Source organism: Chinchilla lanigera, unplaced genomic scaffold (genome assembly GCF_000276665.1).
Source record: "Chinchilla lanigera isolate Chin_1 unplaced genomic scaffold, ChiLan1.0 scaffold00018, whole genome shotgun sequence".
In the NCBI taxonomy this organism is placed as follows: domain Eukaryota; kingdom Metazoa; phylum Chordata; class Mammalia; order Rodentia; family Chinchillidae; genus Chinchilla; species Chinchilla lanigera.
Genome location: NW_004955419.1, coordinates 16,661,568 through 16,687,354, shown reverse-complemented (window position 1 = coordinate 16,687,354; position 25,787 = coordinate 16,661,568). Strand labels below are relative to the sequence as shown.

Sequence of the window (25,787 nt, the reverse complement as noted above, 5' to 3'; positions counted from 1 at the left end):
ACTCTCTTGTGAAGCTCTGCAGCAATCTACTGCTCCTCCCACTTAACCATACGATCATGATAGTAAACAATACTTGTGTCTATAGTACATATGTCAATAAGCTGATATTCAGTAGGGTGGGGGTAATAAGTGTATTTTCCTTTTACAATACTTTCAATTGACCATAGGTTTATTCAAGTGAAATCTGATTGTAAACAAAGGAGCATCTGTATTCACACATGCAATCCACATACATACATACATATTTAAGTACGTATAAATATACAAATATATGTAATAGTATTTAGTACATAATACAGTACTAAACACATACATGGAATTTATAGTTTCTAATGGGCTAATGTCCTGAGAAAAGAGGGGAGAAATTTCACTTAATATCAAAAATTCAGGTGCTTTTACCACACAAAGGAGTGAATAAAATATAAAATAATAGGATATATTAATTTATCTCACCATAGTGACCATTTCACTATGAGTATCAAAGTATGCAATCTATCTAAAATATATACAAAAATAAATTCATTAATAGATTTCCAAAGACAAAATCCAAGGTTAATCACTCATGCTAAGTCTTCTTTTAACTTTATCCTGGAGGGGTAGGGTAAGAGATGGTGTTATTCTGGTTCAAAAATAATCTTTCCTTCTCCTATAAGATAGGATAATAATGACAATGATAAATAATTTGTGAGATTTGTTATTCAGATACAAATAATTTTCCAAAAATGAAAACTTTCAGTTCTTTGTGTTTGCGGTCACAAACCAAAAAAAAACACTTAAGGACTTAAGAAGTGAAGAAAGGTAAAATGTACTATATAGAGAAAATTTTATTTTAATATAGCAGCATTATAACATTTTATTTTAACATTATAATTGCTGCATTGATTAATAACATTTTATGTTCAATATGCTAAAGAAAAAAAAATATGCTAAAGAAATGCAAAAACGATAACTTTACAAAAATAAGACAAACTGTACAACATGTCCATAAAAGTAAGTTATTTCTTCATCTGAGAAGTGCATATTCATGGATCGGGTCTTTGAATTTGGGGGTTCTGATTTTTTCAATTTCTTGTATGTTCTAGACATAAGTCCTTTGTCTGAGGAACAACTGGCTAAAATTCTTTCCCACTTATTGGGAAAGAATATAAATATATAAAAGGAAATTAACACCAAAAAAAAAGGAAAAAGCTGGGGATGAAGACCAGTGGTAGAACACTGGTCTAGCATGTATAAGGCCTTGGGCTCAGTCCTTAGTAGTGAGAAAAAAAAAAAAAAGGGAAGAAAAAAGAAAAGAAAAAGTAGTGTGCCGAGGCCTCAGAAAAACTACACAAGGGACCATTTTAGAACTCACTCCTATTTAAATTTAAAGTAAATACTGTTTATTGCACACTGCAGGAGAGAGTTTGAGGTTTGCTATTCCTATGAATATTAGGAGAAATGGCCCAGTTACCAGAATTTTGGAGACTTTCTGGGAATTAGAAGTGCTTAATCATAAATTTGGTGTTAAACAATCCTCAAGGCTCATTTAGAAAGCTCAAAGAAAAAAATGTCAAATATGACCTTGTTTCTCCATAAAAATCCTGGTTTCTTTTGCGGTCAGAGGAAATGAAAGTGGGAACGAGCAGAATTTCTTTGCTGTGGATTTTCTTCCAAAAGTAGATTGTATATTGACAAAATAAAAGAGTCTCCAGCAGATTTATTTCAACCATCGTGTGAAGTCTTGTTTGACTTTAAATTAAAAAAATCTTAAGGCTGCTTTTACACGAGGGGCATGACTTAGGAGTTTCACTGGGGTCCTAGCAAAACATACTTTTTTAGCTCTTCAGTGAAACATTAGATGGACTAACATTGTTCACCTGGTTCTTCAGATCTCAGACATTTACCTACCATGAGCCAACCAGACTGAGACAGATCAAACAGATGGGGTTCTAAAAGCCTGTAATTCAGTGTGTGTTTTCCCTTCTCACCATGACCCTTAGCCTGTAAGGACTACATCTCTCAAGATGCAGTGCTGGATGCTCCACTCCCAACCACCACATGCACTGGCCAGGCAGCTATTTTCTATGATTCTCAGTCTCTCGTCCATGTGGTTCCATGTGTGGCTGGAGTGCAACAGGAGTAGAAGGCGTGTGTATGTATCTCTGCGTAGCGAGAGAAGTGGGGAACCAGGAGGGTGGTTCTTAAAAATGTCACTCATCCAATAAGGCAACAGATTTTTCATCTTTGAGAGGCCAAAGACTGTTGGTATTTAAATGAGTATAAAGAATGTTGAGGATATATTGAAAAAATCATCCTTTTGTTATGATTGTTCTGTCCCTCGTGATAGCTAACAATCTTTTACTTTTAATCTACTGATGTTGCATAATAGTTGCAAGTTTTTGGAGTTTCTGGTAGCAGGTTCACCTTGACTGTCAGTTCTGGTTTGGTTGTCACTCTAAGCTTTCACCTTTTATTTTTGTTTACGTCTTCATGAATTTTTGGTCAGGTAATTATACTCAGTAAGGATGTTAGAAATATTTAAAAATTGGAATGCTAATCTTTCCATTTTAACTTATGCTGGTGATGCCCAACTTTGGTTCCTGGACCAGTAGAATTAGCATTACCTGAAAACTAGTTAGAAATGCAAATTGTGAGATGCCTCCCAGGCCTACAGACTCAAAACTCTGGGAGTGGGACCAGCGGTCTGTGTTCTGCCAGCCTTCTGTGCTCACTTGAGAACCTAAATCAGTGTCTCTCAGTTTTTCCTGTCACTTTAGGGTCATCTGAGGGAATTTAATGGCCCAGTTTCTATTGCAGACAGTTTCAATGAGAGTTTTGGAGAGTGGAGGTTGGGCTTCAGGATTTTAAAAATAACTTTATTAATGTGAAGATGACTCTCATGTGCAAGCAGAGCAAATATCCACTCATGAAAATCTTCACATTGTAGGGAATGAAATGTCAGAATTCAGAGAAGAATTTATATTTAGAGTTCCAAGAAACACTAGACAAGAGATCATTTCATGAATGAAGAAACTAAGTTACTAGTTCAGATATATTTCTACCAACCCATGAAGTCACATTTTATTACTGTTTGAGTCCTGGGACCACGTCTTGTGTTTCTTTTATGTTCCTAATAGCATTAGCTAGTTCTTATACTCACATATTGACTAAACAAAGAAAAAAGAACTCTCCAGAAAGTTGTTTATAGCCTTACACACAGTGGACATTCAGTATCTCTACAAATATCCCACTCCTTCATACACAGAGCATGATAGGTTTAAAAGAATATCAACGTCTAAAGCTTTGCTAACCTCCACAAGCAGAAATGTCCACAGCTCCTCTCTTCACAGTTGAAGTGGATTCTGGACATAAAAGGCAGTTCCGAGAACCAAATTCTGGCTGGTAAGTGCCCAGTGGACACGATTCACAAGTCTCAAGCCCATTGGATGAGTAAGTGCCTTGTTTACACTGAGCTAAAAAGAAAAATGTAATATGATTAATAACATCAATGTTAAGCTGAGCAAAATTAGCAGGGTAGGATTTTCTACATTTCACTATAGGACAAGCATAAACATTGGAGCGTCTCCATGCTTCTGTATACTAAATTTTAGACCTGTTTCCAGTTACTTCTGTTTAGTCCATAGAGGGTGTTCAAAAAATCACTGTAGAATGAAGATAGAAATGCACATCATTGAAAGGCATTATCATAAAAACAAACTTGGGCACAAAATCAATCAAAGTTGTGCCCTGGGGAATCTGCTTATGAAGAAATTCTCAACTCATATATTGTTTTCTCAAGTGACAAATAAAATCCCAAATTCTGAGGTTTTGGCACCTTTGTAACTCTATATAGCAACTGGCTCTATTGCCTCCTCCCCTCCAGAGACACCATTTCATTTGAGAACTGGCAGAGAGTTGAAAATAAAAGTAGTCATAGCATTAGATGCAAAGAGGTTAAATTCCTACAAATGGTCGTAGTAGAGTGGTCTAGGCCAGATAGAAGCCCCGACTTCTAGACACTATCCTTTCCTGCTGCCTTTGTTCTCCAAATACCTCTCCTTTTCACCATCGCTAACAGTGTTATGCATTTCTAACCACCTAAACGTCCACACTTGCACTTGCAACGATGGTGAAGTGCCATGATTTTGAAACTCTTTAGCTTGGGTGTATCTTCTGAAACCTTATGAAAGAAAATGTCTCCATGAGGAAATCTCTTTGAGAACAGTAAAAATATTTTGAAAATACTGCACATTTTTGTTCTGTATGTGTGTGTGCCTGTAGCAATGTGTTTGTGCCTGTTATATGAGATATTATACTAACAAAAAGCTAGTGTTTGCTAAGTGACATGGAAGACTTTTCTACTAATTAATGTGAGAAAAAGTCAAGCCAACTGATGAATGTGGCTGGGAGTCTGACATAGAAGCTGGGGCTATAGCTCAGCAGCACAGTGCCTTGCTTGGCAAGTACAAGGGCCTGAGTTTGATTCCTGGTACCAGAAAAAAAAAAGAGAAACTGAGTATTCCCCCCCAAAAAAGATAATTTTTTTATAATGAGAGAAACATACAGGAAATATTTTCTAATTAAAAGAATAAGTAAATGAAATTGCTTTCAATTGTGCTTGTATTTCATCCTATTTGCCATTTATATTTCTGAAAAGTGACAGGGCTCAGAATACCCTGCCCCAAAATATGGTACCTTGATAGACTGGATATTTTAAGCTGAAGAAATCTGAGAAAAATGCAGAAGCTGGAAAGTCTCTTTGACCTTTCCTTGCCTTTTTCTCCTGAAGCAGGTCATAAGACCCTCATGTGAGAGACACCCACCCTACACTTACCTCCAGAGAAATATCCTTATTTCTAATGGGAAAGGAAAGCAGAGGAGAATCTGAGCAAACAGGCCTTGCTGAATATCCCTAGTTTATCACCATCGGGCCATGTCCCTTTGTTCAGCCATTGTTCCCCACAACTATCCACTTCATCAAACTTAGCACAAGCATACACATTTCCTTGTTCTTTTAGGACTTCATTTCTGAAGCACGCTCTGCCACATATGTCTTCTGTTAAATAAATTTGTATGCTATTCTCTTGCTAATCTGTTTTTGTTACAGGAGCCTCAGGCACAAACCAAGCGATAGATGAAGAAAATAAATCTGTCCTCCCCTGCCACTGGACACAAAATCCAGGGTGCCGTGCCTCAGCGTGTCCATTACTCCCCTACCTTTACATTCTGAGATACTTCTTGAATGGAGATACTCCGTATGAGTCCCAGCAGGACAAAGTTTGCACTCCAATTGCCCTTCCTCATCTTGATAAGATCCCAGGCGACAGCTTTCACAAACAGAATGCTCCAGAGAATAATAGGTTCCCAAGGGACAATTGACTGTGGAGAAACAAACAAGAAACACTGACTAAAGCACCACAACCATGGAACACCCTGGGGCTCTTTTTTCCCCTAAGATTTAAAAGTAGCAGAGCCTGCTTCAAGGGTTTAATTTTATCACCAGAGGTTTACTCCCAAGGGAAAACTTCAAAAAGGCACTCCTGAAAATGAACAAGAGACCTTTTTTTTTTTTAGAAAAAAAGGAAGATGCAAATTGACCAAGCTTAGAACTTATACAGTGAGGCTTTAAAATATGGGTAAAAGCTCTCATAAATCAGATCACCATGGGAAATACACAGTCAACAAAGAGAAAGCTGCTGGAAGTAAAGGATAAAACAATGAACACTTAATCTGAGGCTTGGAGATATTAAAAATTTTTTTCTCCATTATTCCTCTAAATGCTTTCCCTTATATAATTTTTTTATATTTAATTTTTATGTATGTATTTAAATTTATTTTTTATTTACTTTCCCCTTATAAAATTGTTTACCATCACAGTATCATTTCTAGAGACGAAAACCAGGCAAAGGCAGTGAGATAACAGCAGCTGTGTTAAGCGGAGTCTTGTTTCCAATTGCACGTTATTGCTTCTGAGGGCAAATCCGAGGCATCCTCAGACATAAAGATTATTTTTAAAACCTTTTGCAGGTTTGCTCTACTATTAAGTTTGGAGGGGCTCAGAAATCCTGAGGCCTGAGTTAAACTCACTGAAGAAGTTATTATCAAAGCTCTTACAGAGGGGACACTTGAAAATAGTGCCAAGGTGATTCTGGGATATTAAGTGTACAATTATTGCCTGAGTACTTAAAATGAATATCAAATCTCTCTTCCAACGTGTCAAATGATTAGTTCTGAGTTGTGCCTGAGTCAACATAGCTTCATAAACATTTTAGGTGATTCTGACACAAGAATTCTGAAGGTGACACATTGATCAAGGTCATTCCTGATCTTTTTTTAAAGTGGCTCAGAATGACGATTTTAATGTGTTTGTGATGGGTTGACTTTGTGACATTTGGAAAAACCACTAAACTCTTGGAATGCTGGTAAGAACTGCTGAGGAAAATTTTCTGGAGGGCACACACAAGCCAGGTCTGCAGAGAGATGAACTGAGACTCCTATCATCTGGTTCAGCTAAGTAGACAGATATCAGAGAAGATTCTGTCAAGTATAAATGATGATTTCTTTGGAAATAGGTTAGTACTGGTCCAGACAGTGGTAGTCTACATTAGGAGTTAAAAGTTAGGGGATGAGGGGAATGGAGAATGGGGAGTGTGACTGCTTCAAAGGTTGAAGGTATCCTTTTTCAAAACATGAAAATGTTTTAGAACTAGAGGGAGGGATGGTTGTACGCATTGTGTATGTATGTGGTGCCACTGAACTGAGTATCTTAAAATGGTTAATTTTATGTTATGTGAATTTTACCTCAATTAAAAATATAGCTAAGACTTTGGAATTTACTGCCTCAGTGGGAATCCCGCTGCACCACTTTTGGTTTTAAGGGGTAAGTTGTTAGCTTTCTGGGTTCAGTTTTCTCAGCAGGAGCGTGGGCTTAATAACCGTGGTATATCAGAGTCACAGAACAGGATTAAACACCAGGGATGCTCATCCGGCATTTAGAAGTATTCAGAAAATGTTAGCTGCTGTTATTGGAGCTACTGCTAAAAACTATGAGGCTTAAAGATCTAAAAGTAAAACTAAACTATCTAAAATAGTTTGTTGTCCTCACCAAGAGTTGTTCCTTAGTTTCTGAAGACTATATACTATATAAAGTACGGTATAGTAATAATAACAACCATACAAAGTAGCTAAATGTCTGCTCCATTTTAACACTCCTTTTTACATAGTTGTAAAATGGTTCTACCCATCTTATTTGGTCCAAAAGCCATTAAGTATTTGTAAGCACCAGGGCAAGTCTTACCACACATGCGGCCTCTCAGTACAGAGCCTGGTCTGCAAAAGAGAAAAGCCTTTTCTGTCTCCAAAGAATTGCTGTCAGCTACAAGCATTTCAGAGGCGAGCTGGAAGGAATACATTGGCTCTGTATTGAGGGTCCTTTTCAGTCGATTTGTAATAGTTTCCAAAGTCTTAATGAGTCGCTGTTGATTTTCCAATTCAAGGGTATCATTTCTTTCATCGGGTAATGGCACACTAGCTGAGATGAAAACAAAACAAAATAAAACATAACACACACATGCGGTGTTTTGGAAAGGACACTGTAGTTAGTTTTGGCCAAAAAAAAAAAAAAAAAAAAGAGGAATGCTATCTTCAAAATATTTCAGGTAAGATGAATTGAGAATAAATTTGACTACTACCCACTGAACAACTAGTACATGGCCCATATTAAGAGCAGTATAATTTGCTTTAGTCCTTTTAGATGCTGGGGTGCATTACTTTTTAAAGGAGGTTCTTCATTATAACATATTAAATCGCTGTAAATTCTTGCATTTTAGAAACATGATTATCTCATCTTGCTAAGACAAAAAATGGAGCAGGATGCCCGCTGCTGTGAGGACCATAAAAGTACATCTCTGGTATTCAATAGCAAAACAATGATGACGCTTATTTGATTGTGTTTTCCCTAATTCTCAGTTCCAAGGTTGTTTCCTACCAACGATACCTAATGAGAGATTTGAGAAATAGGTTTCCAATCCAAATGTCCACGTAACGTAATTTTTTAAAAATAAAAAGACAGCTTAGCCTTACCTGTGATATTAAAAATTAACTTAATTTTGTGGTCAGACAATGGGACGTTTCTTTTAATCCGTGAAGATCTGGCTTTGCTGACACCGGTGGGTGTTTCTTGCACAGCGTCCAAGAAATCATCATAGGAATAATCCAGCCTGTTGGCTGTGCCCCAGCCACCTGGTCCTGACAGTTGGGGCACAGAAACAAACGATCATACAGTTGCAGCCTCGTCAGTATTTAGCTTCTAATTGCTAAGGCACAAATTAAATTGCACTTGATCATTTCCTAAATCTGTCCATGACGGACCACATATGGAATTTTGTATACAACCTTCTTCTGCAATTTTTGGACACTTCCTATTTAGATAACCAGTGAATTACATGAAAAAAAGGTATCTATGAAGGTGTTTAAACATTTACACCATTCTATTTTTGAGTAAATAGTTAGTTAACTTTCCTAGATTTATAGACAAAAGGGGTTGTGGCAGAATTCTAATCAATTCCTACTTTACTTTAGGGCTCGTTTCAACTGAAAAAATATTAGTGTTGTAAACTTAATGCACATGGTTTTCCTTTTGTGGAGATTATTCATGATATTTAGATCATATTTTAAAGGTGGAGTAGTTTAAAATCAGATAGCAAACAAATTAAATGCTTATAGAATGGCCGCTGGAGGTGACGTGGGTATGTGGGATTCCCTAGACATGTTTAGTGTCATTGGGATTAACTACCAGGGTTCATATTGTAACTTCTTGACATATGGTGTACGGTTGTATAATTTTAATCAAACCACTATCATCTTGCTGAACCTCAGTTCCTTCACTTACAAATAGAGATGAGTCTTACGAACGAGGCATAGATGAGACAATACGGTATATACAAACCATCTGGCTAAGTATTTGACTCATTATAAAACCTCAATAAGTTTTAACAATTAATATTGTCCTGATGCTTATATGCTTTGAATAATAATTATATTCATATAGTCTTTCCACTTAAGTAAATGGCTTTCAAAATTTGTTTGGCTATATTGATGCTTTTGGCTATTAAAAAATGAAGAGGGATCATATTTTTGTCATTTCCCTTAAACATTTTCCCTACAAGTATTACATAGCTGTCACAGGGGAAAAATGCTAATACCGTACTTAGAGAGAGCTTTAATAAAAAGGACATCTGAAAATTTCACTTATATTGGACTTAATTGAATATTAACATTCTCTTGATGAGGACTATAAATATTACGTATATTTAATTTTAGAATTAATGGTTTGATTGCAATGTCGGTTGAATGGTGTATAAAAAGTTCTGCTTTACAACTATTGCAATTGGTGTATAAAAAGTCCTACTTTACAACTATTGCGATTCTCTTCTTCTATGATATCATATCACTATTTGAATTTTGACATTCCAGTGTGGTTCCGTTTTTGTTATCCTCAAGACTTTTGACTACTACTTTGAAATCATTTACCTGGTCCTAAAATTTAGTTGATCTATAATGATCAATTCATACAGCTATCCTAAAATATTTGGTGAATAAGTTAATAAAAATTAAATTTTCTAGTTTGTTCCATTCTTCTGGAACTGTTTTGTTATATAGATAAATCTGGCCAACCACTGACACTAAATGATGCAATTACCAATTGCAAAGCCATTTTCATAGTCATAATTATATTCCAGGCAATATTTTTTGGTCAGGTCCTCCAGCTTACAATCAATGTCCTCATCATCACTACAAAATGTTGGGACCTGCAAACAAAAAAGGAAGATGATAAAATGAGAATGACGTCGCTGTTGGAGGAGCCCTTTGCATTAACAGGAGTGGAGTGAGAGCCCCGAGCTCCTCGTGCTCCTAAAAGGTCTCCTGACATCCCCACTTCCCCACCTGCTAGTGACCACCAGGGTCAGCCTCATACCTTTTATCTACGTCTATCACCACAAACAGCCCAGAACTCTGGTGAGAGCTCTGCCCCTAGACGTTTACCTGGTATGGCTCTTCAGTCCCGTTCTCTGGCTCTGTCTCTCACTTGCACTGAGACCCTAAATCTTCCTCTGTGCCCTCTGAAGCGCACAGCCAGTGAAAGGTAAATCTCTTGTTATTTCCCACCTCCACTGTTTTTGTTCCCTTTAACTGTGCTCCAAGTGAAACCCAGTCTTCCAGTTTTCTGGATTATTTTCTAAAAAATGATTCTGAAAGCACAAGAGATTCTGGCATCCTGGAATTAATCCTGGGTAGTTCTGGAAGCGGAGGGATTGGCCTTCTCATTCTCCAGTGGCACTTCCAGGTCACACTGCCTCACTCCTTAAAGCCTCCACCACCTCTGAAGTTCTGAAGCACATGTCACCAACTATACACTTGTTGTACCTCTTGTAGCAGTTTCCCAGTCCGAGACACCATCTCATTCCTTACCCATCTTTCTGTCTAGTTGATGCCTCAGCTCCTTTTCCCCATCTCTCTTGCTTCCCAGCTTACTCTGGTCAGACCCTCGGGACTTGTCACCACAGCAGCAGCACCCTCTCCTACAATTCTCTGGCTTCATAAGGGGTTGTAATCCATCAACCCTGCTGCCTCTCCACTGTCCTCAGCCTGCATGTCTTCATCTTCTTTTCCATCTCAGAGTCCATGGGCCATCAGCATGGAACACCTCCTCCCTGAGTGAACGCCTGCTTCTCAATCTGTTTGCCAAGAGAACCTCTACATCTGGCTACAGAAACTACTGCTTCCTCCACTCCTGTCCTCAGGTGGTCAATAGTATCTTGAGGGAAAACACAACCCTACCCTCTGCCAAGCTTACTACGTCTCTTCCGTATTTCATTAACACTCTCTTAGAAAATTATTTTACACCATCTTCGCTCCTCTCAAACTTCCACCATGTACTGCACAGCCCTACTCATGGTGATTGCTTTTCCCACTGGTAACACTGAAGCCAGAAAAGACCTTTCACACAAACCCACCATGAGTACCCACTGCTGGCCCCATGGTCTTGTGTACCCTGCCTTCCTGACTCACAGCCTGCAGTCTGCATCCAATCTGTCAGCGAGTCTTACTAAATCTACCTTAAGGCACCTCCAAATCCATTCTCCTCTCATCACATCCAGTACAGCCCAAGCCACATCATCTCCTACTTTGCCTTTTTACACTCTCCCGCCCTCTGCTTCTCCCACTGCCCAAGATCATAAGAAAGTTGGTCCCTTTAAATGACTTTCTTACTTACACTAAAAGGCAAAGTCTTTACAGTGACTTTCAAGGCTTTCCCGTTTCATTTCTCTTCTCACCCCTACCTTCTCTGTCCTTTGATCTCTCTGACTATTTCTTATCACTCATTATCCTCTCTACTCCTACCACTCTGACCACTTTATCATTTTTAAGTGCCTATAGTCCTGCGAAGGGACCTTTGCACTTGCTGACTCTTCTGCCCGGAATGTTCTTCTCTTACATATGGCAGTGGCTCATGGCCTCATTCCTTTGGGTCTCTTGTCAAACAGGAAACTTATTAGTGAGGTTTTCCCATTTTTTTACTTTATGTCATTCCATAGTACTATACCTTCTGGCACACTACATATTTTCCTTGTAATTTCTTTATTGTTTATCTACTTGTTAGCATGTAAATTCTACAAGGACACATAGTTTTGACAGTTTCATTCACATTTAAATCCCTAGTGTCTAGAACGTAACACAGACACTAAATATTTAATAACTATTTAGTAGCATATTCTGGCCCAATTAATAGCACATTCTAGCCCATTATATCATTTTTAACCTGCTACCAACTTAACTGACTCTAACACACATAAAAGTCACTTTCACATAATTTTCACGTGGCCTCTATTTTTAAAAATTTAATAAGTACTTCATCAGTTTGGGATAGACTATAATAAATATGAGTATATGGTTGCCTTTTAAAGTATTGACCTATAATAGTAGTGGCCTACTTAAGTGCAATAATTTTTTGGTTTCCTAGTGATAATGTTAATTTTTTCTCCTTTTAGAATTTGGTTTTACAGAATCAATTTAAATACAACTTCTTAAAAGAAGTGTTTATTTGGATGGATGCCAGCTAATACCTTTAATATATTTATAACAATATGTGGTCCATGTCAAACAGTACTATAAAATACTTATCAACAAATAAAATGCTACCCTCTCTGTCAGGTATACAAATATGTATATAGCATGTCTCCTGTCTGCAAGATATTCACTACATTTAAATATATTGCTGTGTTTTCTCATAATTGGTGAAAGAAACCCCAACAAAAACACATGAGCACGAAAATAGTGTTATTGTCTAATTACCTCCTCATCATAAAAAATAAAATCTATGATATTTGAAATTTTTGTCAGACTAAGTAATCAAATAGCATTCTTTTTTTTTTTTTTTTTTTTGGTTTTTCTCTGGTACCGGGAACTGAACTCACGACCTTGCGCTTGCCAGGCAGGCGCTTTGCCGCTGAGCTAAATCCCCAGCCCCTTCAAATAGCATTCTTAAGCCACACAGATTGTAACCTTATCTGACTTTCTGGCTTACAGTGCTTTGAAAAATTAACATGCAGAAATACTTTTAATTTATTCCAGAACCCCGAAATCCACAAATAATTCTAAAAATTAGGCACAACTTTGGATCACAAAAAAGAAGAGGGACATAATCGGGGTAGGAATTTCAGTTACAAGGGATGTGCAGAAGCTATGATGACCTTTAAAACATGAAATACAGCAAAGGACCGCCCGTGACATACCATTTTCCCCAGAGTAGTTTCAAATGCTTCAGAAAACTTTTTCAACAGATCCATGTCATCACAGCGAGTGGCTTTGTACAACATTTCAAAGGACTTGAACCCATGGTTTGCAAAACGTTTTACTGGAAAATGTTGTGTAGAAAAGCTTCAATTAGTGTTTTCAAAACAAATTAACTTTAGTGTTTTCAAAACAAATTAACTTTGATACAGTAATCAAAACCTAAAAATTTAACTCTAACATGATTTGTGAGGCTGTTGGAAAAACAAAAGGTGACACTTAAGTAAGGTTTCTAAGACATTACTTCATCATAATAAACTACAAACCAAGCAGTACTGTAGTCAGTTACTTAGGGATGAGTTTGCTTGTAATATATTATTCTTTACCTTCCAATCAGATAAAATAGTAAGTATTTGACGGAATGAGGGATCTTCTAATCCTGGCTAGATCAAAGTTATTTTATTTTATATGAATCTATATAAAATCTATATCACACATTAATATGATATGTATATAACATACCCACATATATGTATATATACATATATAATATACACACATATCTTTATGTTAAATCAGCAACTATTAAAAAACTTCTAAATATTATGTGCAATTGTGTTCCTTGAAGGTGTAGTTTCTGTAAAGACAAATTTCTTCTTTGATCAAAAGCTCTCATTGCTAGATTTTAACAAGCTGTTCCAAAATATTCAGAGGCCATGCTTCCTAATAATATCCACGCTCTTGTCTAGATTATGAAAGTAAGTATGTTGCTTCTATTTACTTCTCTAATTTGGAAAAAAATTAACTCAAGTAAGCCCGCTTTGTCTTCTGAAAACATGACATTAGTATTTAAACTCTATTTACGGCTTTAGAGCAAAGGTTTACTCCAGAGAATATACACCCTAGACAAAGATACTGGGTTAAAAATGTAATGACAACATCTATTTTGGGTTATGTTGTCATACAATTTAAAATCTAAATAAAATCTAAAAAGAATGCAACTGATTTATTTTATTCTACCACTTATGTTGGCTATGAAGTTAAATGTAAGTGAATCTCTGGACCACGAGACTTTAAGTTCATGTTTACAAGTCAAGAGCTACATGCTGAAAAACCTCTTAAGTTATTTCTGGTAAATAATAAGAGAACCAAAATGCTTGTGCTTTCTCATTGCAATCCAATTAGTAGCAAGACTTTAAATCCAAGGAAAAGCAAATTACTTACTCATAAATCACTTACTCATCTCCATTAATTACTACTGTAGGGCAAGCTTCCTCTTTAACACATGAGAATACACAAGCACAAGCCCAAACACATTCACATCCATTAAGAGGGCCCAGGATAAAATTAAAACTTACTAGCACAGTCTGGCCATTCAGTAGAATATGGTGGTTTCCAGACACCGTCTTCATAAGCACAATAATACTTCTCCATAGACCCTTCTGTGAAATCATAGCCCTCCAGGCAACTTAATGTACAGTTAACTCCAGCACTGTCTTGGGTACAAATAAAATCCCCATTTGTAGGTGTGAAGGGAACTTCACAGGGAGAGCCTGTATTAAAACAACACTGTATTATTTGTCTGCGGTACTAGAAGTATAGATTAAATTCCAGTATCTTACGCTGAAATTTTAAAAGAACTCCTTCTATCACTAGTTCTAGGGAAAATTCCACCTGAAGTTCTTGGTGTAGAAGAGTGGCAGTGTCTGCATTTTGGTTCCTACTTGAGCACACACTGAAAAATTGTGCCTTTGTGTAATTAAGTATTCTGCATATTTTATAAAAACTAAAATATTTTATGTCTTGGGATTATTATATCTGGATTCCTTTGACAAAAATGAAAACTGAGTAACATTCTACAGCAAGACATTGTCAGAATCCATCTCCTCAAACACTCAAAATTGGATCCTTGCCGGGCGTTGTGGCGCATGTCTGTAAACCCAGCACTCCGGAGGCTGAGGCAGGAGGATCGTTGAGAGTTTGAGACCAGCCTGGGCTACAAAGTGAGCTCAAGGCCAGCCTGAACTCCATAGCAAGACTCTGTCTCCAAATCACACAAAAAATTAGATCTTTGATAATGCTTGGTAACTTCAGAGAAAAGATTAATGAAATGATAAACACTGCCTATAAGAAAATATTTCCATTTATCATGATGTTAAGAATGATAGCCAGAAACTTAAATAAAATCTGTCAGGTACTTCATTCTAACTTGAAAAATCTAATGCTCATAGCCTATCTTCTTTCACAAAATCGGGAATTGTAGTGGTCACATATATGGAACGTCTGCTAGATTCTTGAGATCTCATAAAGAGAATACCTTTTATGACAATGCGGATGTCACATGTTCTGTTATTGCCCGAGGGGTCTGTGGCTGTATACTTCACGATGGTCTCCCCATGAGGAAAAAGGTCTCCTTGTGTGTGACTTTTTGTGATCACCAAGATGGCACCTAGAAGATACAATTTTTGAGTTATATCAGCCTTCTGTAACTTTATGAGTCTTTGATTTGAAGTCTTCCTTTCTATTTATGCAAATCAGCTGGGCATCCCATTTATGTTGAGTTGCCTGGTAGCAGAAAAGGAAAGATTTAATATTTATGCTATGACACAGAAATGGTAGGTTCAGACCCCATTAAATGAAGGCATTTCTGCTAAACTAATTATTTTCATTTCAACTGGTCAGTTGGAACATTAGAAACAATTAAGAAATCTATCTAGTTTACATTTTTGTTGCTATTTTCTGGGTTTCAGGGAAACTTTTAAAGTGAACTTCAGTTGTATTTGCTCGTTTTTTCTACCTTCCTATGTATACCCTTCTATAATTTATTTAGCTAATGTTTAAGGACTGAGGCTGAATATACAGAACTGGATTAGAGATACTAGGAAATGCATGATTTATATTTTCAGAACATTGTGAGCTTAGAGATCTATAAATTCATTAGAACACATTTAAGTACAACATTTAGCAAAGGTTTAATAAATGTCCATTGACTACTGAATAAAGAGAAACCCCATGGGTACTCCATGGGTAGGTAAGAGTAATACTGTTAAATATTTACAAGCATTGATGCATTACTTTATATAACCATTCATTTAACTTTGAGAGCTATTATTTGCGTATTTCTTTTATCCTTTAGAAAAGCTTTTTAAAAATAAAACATAATTTAGCATTACCACACTGATACCAAAAGCTTTGTATTCTCACCTGAGTTGTCTGAGAACTGAGGCTCATCCCAGCTGGCAAGATGTTCCTTCTCTGAGACCTGGATTGGAGGTGGGGACCTGCACCGGTCTATGACAGGTGGCTCTACATCTAAAATACATGACAGCAGACAAACAAGTCACAACTGACCTGCAAAAATTCTGCAAGAGAAAACTGAAGTCTGAGTGTGCTGGCAGAGAACCTTGACCTTCTAAGAAATAATGCGGATCCTGTGGCTCCTTTGACAATAAGGTATGTCTTAGCCCTGATCCTGACATCAAAAGAAAGAGCTGATTTCTGCCCTCTATCTGTTGAAGAAGAAATAACCAGGTTATTAAAACTATTGTGAGCTTTTCTGTGTGAAAAGTGTTGTAGATGTGATGGGCACTGAATTTGTAGGTTCTGGCCACAGTAGTTGAGCTGGCCCATCCTTTCCTCAGATAAACTGAAGCAGTGAAATAGTCACTTCAATGATCCATGACTGTTCTCTGGTCTGACAGGTCAAGGTAAGGTTTTCAGTTGATGAAGTAGAAGTTCTAGGGGACAGAGATCTGAGTCCTATGACAGAATAAGCAAGACATTAAGGGAGAGCAAGATATTCTGGAAGGCTAGGAGGTCACATCCAAAGGTGGGAAACTGGAGTTCAAGATATGTAAGGCTGATAAATTCTAGGCAAAGACAAAGGGTAAGGTGTGGACCTAGAAGCAAGGAAATGGAAATGGGATGAAAGGCATAGTAGAAATAAAGAAGCCTGAGTCGGTGCTGCTGAAAGCTGAAATTCAGGTTGAAGGGTAGATCTGAGATTGAACGGGTGAGCCAGGTTTCAAAGCCCTTATTGAATGTGGTATAATGTTTAGATGTCAGTAAAAGATAACAAAGAAGATGTACAGGAAGTAATTTTAATACAAGTATAGATTTTACACATTTGAAGTGTTCTTATTATGTGATACCTTTGAAGTAATGAAGAAAATAAGACAAATATTATTATCCTAACTTTACAGGTGAGGAGTCCAGACTAGGCAAATTTAAGGCATCTTGCCTGAGATCATTAAGCTGGTAAACAGGCTCCAAGAGTGGCCTATAGAGTTTACAATCCCAGTTCTCCATGTATCACATCTTGACAGTAGGCACTGGGTGTCTACTGAGTGACTGATGTAAAAGGACTGAGTGGGAGATGCTACAAGAAACCATCTTCATCTTTTCCCTGCCCAAGGACTGATCTACAGTAGTGGTTGTGAGAATGGAGAGACAAAGATTCCAGCCATATTTAGCGAGTGAAACCAGGAGAACCTGATAAATTTACAGGATGTTGCTGATGGAGAAAAAGTCAAATCACTCGTAGGTTTTTGCTTGGTAGCTGTCTGGTCAGTTATACAATTTTCTGAGCTAACCAATATAGTATGTTTGAGTTGAGTTTGAAATGCCTGTGATATATCCCTCATGCGAAAGCCCAGGAGGTTGTTTTACATTTAGGTTTTGATTTCAGGAAAGAAGTCTGAGTTGCAGGTAGAGACCTGGGAGTTGTCAGAGAAAGAAAGGGCCAAGTCCAAGGCTGCAACCTTGGCGATGTGGTGGGAAAACAACATGTGACAGCTGGTGTGAAAAAGAGAAGCTCAGAGAAGAGGAAGAGGATGGTGGGGAGAAAAACGGGGGGAAATAAGAAATACTGGTGCCAGAGAAACTAGGAAAAGAGAAAGTTTTGGTTAAAAGAATGTGGTTAAGATAAAATCTGAGGGAAGATTACGTGAAATAAGGACTGAAAAGTGTGCAGTTGGAATAATACCTGAGATCACTGGTGACCTTTATATGAGTGACGAGAAGCCAGACTTGAGTGACTCAGAATAAATGGCAGGTAAGAAAACACCATGGCAACCATCAAAAACTTTTCAAGAGGCTCTTATGGGAAGAAATCAAAGAAGTGCAGTGATAGTTAAAGGACATGTAGGTTTCTCAGCCGGAGTGGTCTGAGCAGGTTTCAATGCCAGGAGGAGCAATCAATGCAAAGGAAGTTATTGAAGCTGAAGGAAAGGCCAAGTCCTGGGGTGCTGGATAATGTTTGCAAACCCATGTACGTGATTTGAAGACTTACCAATGACCTTGATGTGGAAGGTGCAGGTGGCTTGATTGCCGGATGAATCAGTTGCTGTGTATGTGATGGCCACATCTCCAATTGGGAAAAGGTAAGGCGGGGTAAAAGGTGGATGAACGTGGAGTGACACCTTAAAGTTAATGTAAAAAACACATTTATTCTCCTTCAGGTTATATATTATTAGCGAGGTGATATTAAAAATGGTACAGTATTTCATATAGGGAAAAATGCATCACAGCTTTCTACTGTATATTTTCCCAAACTACTTACATAATTTATAGTGTTGGTACCTGTATTAAATATTGTCCCATGTTTCTTGAACATAATGCCTTAAAATATTTTTTATGCTTTTACATAGTCTTTAAAGCTTAAGATGTCTCTATAACTTTCAAATGTCTCCATAATTTTCTGTAGTATATATGATCACTTAAGAAAAATCTGTTGAAAAACATGAGTTTCTTCCCCAATTTTTACTCTTGTAAATAGTTCTGGGATGGAACGTTTTGGATAGATAATTTAAAAACACTTTCATTGTTTCCTAGATTTCCATGAACAGAATTAACCCCAAACCATTAACATTTAATTCACAGATAATACAAAATTTCTGTCCCAAAGTATAGTAACAATTTGCATTCTCATTATCAATGGCCATATTGCCAGTGTCAAAGTTCCCTGATCTATATTAAATAGCATCACTTCTTGGGAAACTAAAAGTATGACACTAAGTCACCTTTCTCTGTGTGTGTGTGTGTGTGTGTGTGTGTGTGTGTGTGTGTGTGTGTGTATGATTCCGGAGAATCCAGCTCAGGGTCTCATACATGCTAGACAAGTGCTTTATCACTGAGCTACATCCTAAGCCTGTTTCTTTCTTTTATTTTTAATTGGTGCATGAAGAGTTATATGAAATACTGAGATTCATTTTGGTATATTGATATATGCATATAAGATATTTTGATTATTTTCATTCTTTTTCCCATCTATAAAAGCCTACCCTTGCAGTTTCCTATCATAGTTCCTCTATTTTTATTCTATTTATTTTTAAATTTCTCATATTAAGAGATAATATATGATATTTAACTTTCTGAGACTCATTTATTTCCCTTAACTTTATGGCCTCTAGTTCTATTCATTTTCTGCAAATCATGAATTACATTTTTCTTTCTGGCTGAATAATATGCTACTGCATACATGCTTGTATCACACTGTCTTTATCTGTTCCTCTATTTGTGGGCATCTAGGCTATTTCCATAGCTTAGCTATTGCGAATTGTGCCACTATAGACATGAGTATGCATATATCTCTATATATCTCACCACCAGTTTCTTAATGTCTTATGCCAAGATTAAGCTCTCATATGTCTGAATTATGTTACAGTATATTTTTTTAAACTATATTTTTATCTTCATCCATTTTGAAATTGTGATGTAATAAAATCGTATTAGCTTGTTATGTCATGGACATTGTAACTTGTGACAAATTTAAAATATTTTCACTGGTAGTGGTTTTTTAACTAAGAAATTTTTAGAAATACAGACTCACAAGTACTTACATAGTCAAATGTATTTCATTTCCACTGTATTTTTAAAACGTTCTTCAAACAAGGTTAGAAAGCCATTCATGAAGTGATTTGATAAACATCTAAATATATTTGATGGTATATTTTTAATGATTTTAAAAATAACTTGGAAGTGAATTTTGTGTGTGTTATGATCTGAGAATATAGCATCACATTTTAAAAATCAACCATCATTTCCCCTCGTGACATTTTAGAATCCATGAATGCGTTAGTTCTTCATTATGGTGTGGTACCACATATTTTATTTATTTTTATTTTGTGAAATAGTTTGGTTTGGGGGTTTTGATAGTTTTTGTCCCTCATTCATGTGTGTGTGTGTGTGTGTTTGTGTGTGTACATGAGACAGAACTGAGGGCTTTGCACATCCACGAATACACTCTGACACTGAGCTATACTTGGTCCTCTTTATCTAATTCTTTTTGATATTTCAATCAGTATATTATTCCACTTCACACTCAGAATAACATTGTTTCAAAAATATTGTGCTGAAAGTGTCTTTGGCATACATTTATTCTATAGATATTTAGCTTTTCCGTTTATAAATATGCCATGTTTTCATTTGATTTCATTATTTTAATCTGTAAATGTTTCATATTTTCCTTTAATTTCCATTCACCTTTCTTATTAAGTCCTGCATATTTTGCACTGTGTCTTGTACTCTCAGTAGAATAGCCTATTAGACACCACTATATCCTACATAATGGTGTCTGTAGGGGTATGAATTTATGTCTGGGTATTCAATACACATAGTTCCAGGAAGTCAAAATATTAAAAACGTAAGTTTAAAAGATTCATCTGGGACACAAAAGAAAAACCTAGAATGCTAATCATGGGATAGATAACAGATAGGGAAGACAGTAAGTAGATATAACGTATGAGTAACTGTTGTTCTTGAACATAGAATGGATGAGGACTGGGGATATAACCTAGTGGCACAAGCGCCTGCCTGAAAATAGAATGAATGAATGGAACATGAAAAATACTCAAAGTTGTAGAAGAAAATTTGGAGCTAAAGAAAGATATGACTACAGATAAAAAAGGACTCGACGTATCAGCAGAATCCATGCAGAATAATTAACACCTAAGCAGATTGTAAATAATTTAATGTATAATCAAAGAATCCCACAGTATCTGGGAAAATGCTAAAAGAGGGGGGATAAGAAACGTACATCAAATTTTCTTAGTCATTAAATGCCTGTCTGGACATAAAAGACATTCTTGTACATGCAGAGGCTCAGTAGACATGCTGCCCCTGTATACGTTTTTTCTGAAGGAAAGAATTTTCAACATGACAAACAGGAGATGAATCACAATAAATCCTTACAAGTGGAGAAGTCAGAGTATGAAAGAACTGCCAGCAAATGCCAGAAACATATAAATACAGACTTATCCTGAAATGGTTATAAATGTGGCTACAAAACAGACATCAAAGGTTATAATTTGCTGTATAATATACATATAAACTAATAATTAACCAATAATAAACTGAAATAAAAATCCCAGAGCATACCAACAAAACCCAAAGTAGCTGAAAAGTTAAAGTAATAATTTACTCATTTTACTTAGGGAGAGACCCAACAGATAGTCTTGTTTTTCCCCCCACAGAAAATTAGGTAATTATTAGTTTATGCATGCTTTACAACTTTACTTAAATTCGTCTATATACATAATGGAAGCTACATTCCCAAAGCTGAAGTGTATATATGGTAAGTAATATCATATTCTTTTTTTTTTTTTTTTTTGGTCTTTTTGAGACAGGGTCTCACTGTGCAGTTCAGGCTGGCCTTGAGCTCATTTTATAGCCCAGGCTGGTCTCAAACTCGCAATGATCCTCCTGCCTCAGCCTCCCGAGTGCTGGTATTACGGGCGTGCACCACCATGCCTGGCAGTAATGTCGTATTCTAAAGAGAGCCCCTGCAGATGAACGAATTATTAAAAGGTTGACATTTAAGTGGCCGGAATGGTCCTGCACCCCCAGCCTCACCATCAGCCATATTAACAGACTTTGATGAAATCGGAGTACTCACTTGCGCAGGTGCCAGAACCTCCTCCCTCTCTCCCCCATGGGAAAATGACCACCTCAGATCAAATGGCCGGGCTTCGGACAAGCCCTCACAGAACGTGGGAGGGCAGGGTGCCTGCATAAAGCAGAGACCAGCTTCCTACTCCCAGGCCGGAGGCCTGCTGGCACAGAAACCCACAGATTCACCCTCACGTGGTGAGAGCTGGGTGAGATTGACACCCATCCCTTGGAGTTTAGAGACATATATGAATGTGGACAGATGCCTGCTTCTCCCCTCGTGAAGGCTGAAGGCAGGAAGCTTGATCAAACAATACAGGCAGTATAGGAGGAGAGACGCTGTGGTCATGGGTTGGCTTGCACTGGTTAGCCTGCACTCCCATTCTTTGGCATGGTGAAAGCAGGCAGGCCAATGGAGAGGGGGTGGGGTGCTTGAGTCATTTTGCCTGTATCCCATTGTAGAGGTTTTCAGAAGTTGTGAGCTGCATCACAGGGCCCGGAGCAGAGGGCGTTTGCAACAGGGGGCCTACCAGAGTGCATCTCCATGGCAGCAAACTGTACGGGGAAGAGGGTGTGCCCCGTGAGGTCTCCTGCAGAATCTATATATGGACTGGATTTATATCTCAGGGCACATCAGCAATATAGAGAGGACTTCCCAGCATTAGCTAAATGAAAGACTCAAAACCATCCTCAAAAATACACTCTTCCCAGCTGTGTTCATTTCCTACCGTTATCATAATAAATTCTTCTAAATTTTGCAGTTTCACAAAATAAAAATTTACTCTAGCAATCCTATAGGTCAGAGTACTGATGCATCTTACAGGGTTAAAACCAAGACATTAGCAGAGCTGAACCTGTTTCCTCCCCTTTTCTAGCCTCTGGAGACTGCCTGAGCGGCCCCTTCTGCAGCTGCTAGCACCATCAGCGGCCAGTATAGTCCTTTCACCTCACATCTCTAATCCTGTGGTCATAGCATCTCTCTCTAACCAGAGTTGGGAAAGATACTCCTTTTTTAAGGACTAAGATGATTCAATTGCATTGACTTGGACTACAAAGGCTCATCTTCCCATCTCAAAATCTTTACTTAGGTCTGTAAAGTTCCTTTGCCATACAAGGAAACATATTCATAGGTTCTGGAAAATAGGATAAGGAGATGCTCAGGGTGGACATCAATCTGCTTCTCACACAGGCTCTGATCCTAAAGATGCCAGAACAGGGATGGGAAGGCACAGAGAGAAACTAAAGAGTGTCCACCACTCTTCCTTCCCAAGTCACTCAGGCCAGCTCTGGGCTGCAGAAGAAAAAGAAAAAAGCTTTGAAGTAGATACAGGATTCAAGTTTTTATTTAGATAGCAAAATTCTTCATTTTAATCCAAGAAAGTGGGTTTAATTACAGAGAAACCGTTTGTATAACCCAAAGTAACAAAAACATCTGACTAAGGAAAAACTGTTATTTTCTACTGATGCTTGTTCATAACGAGTCACACAATTGTAGTTTTGATCATACTGTACAGGCAATTTAGTGTCCTATTTTTCCACCAAGAAATTTCCCTGTTTTGCAAAGTGTCATAGGAAATAATTGGAGCTAAGAGCAAAGATTTAGTGCAATGATGTTTACAGCAGTTTCATTAGCTCTTTCTTTTCTTACTTTAGTTTGAATTCACATTTTATGTTCTATTATTACATTTAACTTTTTTGCAATAATCTAAAATACTTTGCCTCTCTTTGTTTTTTTAATATTCTGTATTCTAGAGAAACCCAATTACCTTCCATTTTTGTGTCAGTACCAGAGATTCACACACTGCAGAAATTCATATACTGAAAAAGTTCATACACTAAAGAAATTCACACAGTAATGTGGAGTAATCTCTACAAATTTATGACCGCCAAAACTCAAAAGGGCCCACAATACTATTCACTAATCATACTATGGCCTCTGGTCTGCTCCTAAGCATGCTGTTATCAAGTATTCACACTGCTATTTCTCTGTTCTACTCAGAATGACCTTTTCAAAAGTTTTCAACTCTCCCCAAAACTCACTCACTCACTCTGGCTAATCCTTCTAATTCCCCGTTTTCTGACCAGGAGCCATACACAATCTTGTCTCCTCTTTTCCATTTATATTTAGCTTCTTTAACTCCACTGGTTCTCTCCATTTCTGTTTCGGTTCCCTTAGGGACATCTAAATTTTCCCCATTGTAGTTCTCCTGAATAATGGTCCCCCAAAGATGCTTGTGTCTTAATCCCTGGAACCTGTGATTATGTCACCTTACAGGGCAAAGGGACTTAGCATATATGACTAAATTAAAAATCTTGGCATGAGGAGATTATTCTCAGTAGTACAGTTGGGCTCGATGTAACCACAAAGCTCCTTATAAAAGGGAGGTAGGGCGGTCAGAGAGAGAAGATGACGTGGTGATGGAGACAGACAACAGAGTGATGCATCCATAGCCCAAGAAATGAAGTGGCTTCTGAAGTTAAAAAAGGCCAAGAAAGGATTCTCTCCCTGAATCTTCAAAAGAAATGGGTACATGAGTTCAGGCTGCGTGCCCAGCTGCCCAAGAACCTTACCAACTTGCAGGGTCCACACAATCTTCCGTCCTGTTAGCCTAAAGGTAAGGGCATTCTGTTGGTCTAGCATCTCCCACTCCACGAAATCAGATAAGTTCTGCATTGGTTTTCATCATCTTTCATCAGTTTGGTTCCTTGTTTTTGCATTCTTTTCATAATTTCTGTCAGGATTGAATACTGGTGGCCTTAGGTGCCTGTGCTCATTTCTTCAATGATTTATGGTGGTTTTGATTCACAAATGGTTTTAACCATTCAGCCCATCTACTAGAATATCTTGTTTATTACATTTTTACAGTCTCAGAGAAAAAGAAAACCAACAAGTAAAAATGTCCCTCAATCTATTGTCACCATCCGATTTGCCCTTATTCCCTTTTTTTCTACAATGAACATGAAAGACATTGCTCTTCTCAAGTTCAACTTGCATTTTCCTTGACCCTGGTCTCCCTCCCCTGTCTTCAGAAGGACCGCATTTGATTCATTTTCTCTCCTCCTTTATCATTTTTTTGTCTCCAGTAGGTCTCTTCTGTCATCCATTAAGCATGTTAAATATCTTTTGTGTTAGAAAACAAACCACATCCCTCATTCTACAGGAATTGTCATCTTTCTCTTCTTCACAGTTAGTTTCTTTGAAGAGAATTCTACATTCCTTAACCAACTGTGATCTGTTTTTTCCACACTCTATTAAAACAGATATCATTAAGGTCACTATTCAGTTTCTGGATTCTAAATCTAATTTACATCTTTCAGTCTGGTATAACTGAGCTGTAGTCTAGTGTACGACATAGTTGACCAATTTTTTGGAATGCAAAGCTTTCTTAGTTGTATGATGGTACCCTTCTCTAATACTTGCTTTCCCTGATGTCTCATCATATGGTGCCTCATCCCCCCATTCCTTGCTCTTTCTCAGGTTTTAATCTCTGTCACTTTTAATCTACACACCCTCCCTGGGCAATCTCATCCACTCCAGGGCCCTCAGATACACTCTGTATGCTGACAATCTGAACAGCACCCATCCTAATATTGCACTGCTTCTCCGTGGCTCTGTTTGAGTTGGGTGGGAGACTTTCACCCAGCCACTGTGTTTATGAACATGGGCCATAGAATAGATGAGCCATGGATTCTCAGGTTGTTGCTTGGTCTTCCACAAGCATGTGGAGTATGTGGAAGCCCATAAGCAAAAGCAGGCACTGTCTCCTTGCAACCCCTGCCTCCCATATCTATTCTTGTCATCTGTGCAGAGCTTTTCTAGAATGAATAACACATTCTGGGATTACACATTCACAGAAAATTCCCAGTGTTCTTCTAGCTATTCTTTGCTGTAGAAGTTGAAATGTTTGAGTCAAGTGACAAAAAAGGAGATTACTGTGCTGGTGAGTTGGGGTCAGGTACTGGATAGAATTTGAACTGCATGAATTGTGCCCAAGGAATGAATGCAAGAAAAGGAGTTTCTGGTTGGGAGAAGCAGAGACAAAAACTCCAAGTAACTAAGATTGATTCTAGGTCTTCCTTCTTTCCTCCTTCCTTTCCTTTCCTTTCCTTTCCTTTCCTTTCCTTTCCTT

At 37.6% G+C, this 25,787-nt stretch overlaps 1 protein-coding gene and 1 long non-coding RNA gene across 2 annotated transcripts in view; one reads left to right on the top strand and one right to left on the bottom strand.

Annotated features, from left to right (window-relative positions):
* Window positions 1-25,787, bottom strand: part of Svep1 (sushi, von Willebrand factor type A, EGF and pentraxin domain containing 1) — a 183,615-nt gene that overhangs the window by 86,071 nt on the left and 71,757 nt on the right. The window contains exons 9-18 of the mRNA XM_005382738.2: window positions 18,062-18,191; window positions 15,976-16,083; window positions 15,089-15,220; window positions 14,130-14,324; window positions 12,774-12,895; window positions 9,680-9,788; window positions 8,062-8,226; window positions 7,277-7,510; window positions 5,197-5,358; window positions 3,291-3,452 (exon numbers count right to left, since the gene is read on the bottom strand). Of these exons, the coding sequence (XP_005382795.1) occupies window positions 3,291-3,452; window positions 5,197-5,358; window positions 7,277-7,510; window positions 8,062-8,226; window positions 9,680-9,788; window positions 12,774-12,895; window positions 14,130-14,324; window positions 15,089-15,220; window positions 15,976-16,083; window positions 18,062-18,191 (1,519 nt within the window). The remainder of the gene's footprint in view (window positions 1-3,290; window positions 3,453-5,196; window positions 5,359-7,276; window positions 7,511-8,061; window positions 8,227-9,679; window positions 9,789-12,773; window positions 12,896-14,129; window positions 14,325-15,088; window positions 15,221-15,975; window positions 16,084-18,061; window positions 18,192-25,787) is intronic.
* The window catches only part of LOC102014783, a 31,893-nt gene continuing 22,209 nt past the window's right edge, over window positions 16,104-25,787 (top strand). The window contains exon 1 of the long non-coding RNA XR_260635.1: window positions 16,104-16,224. This is a non-coding gene — a long non-coding RNA (uncharacterized LOC102014783). The remainder of the gene's footprint in view (window positions 16,225-25,787) is intronic.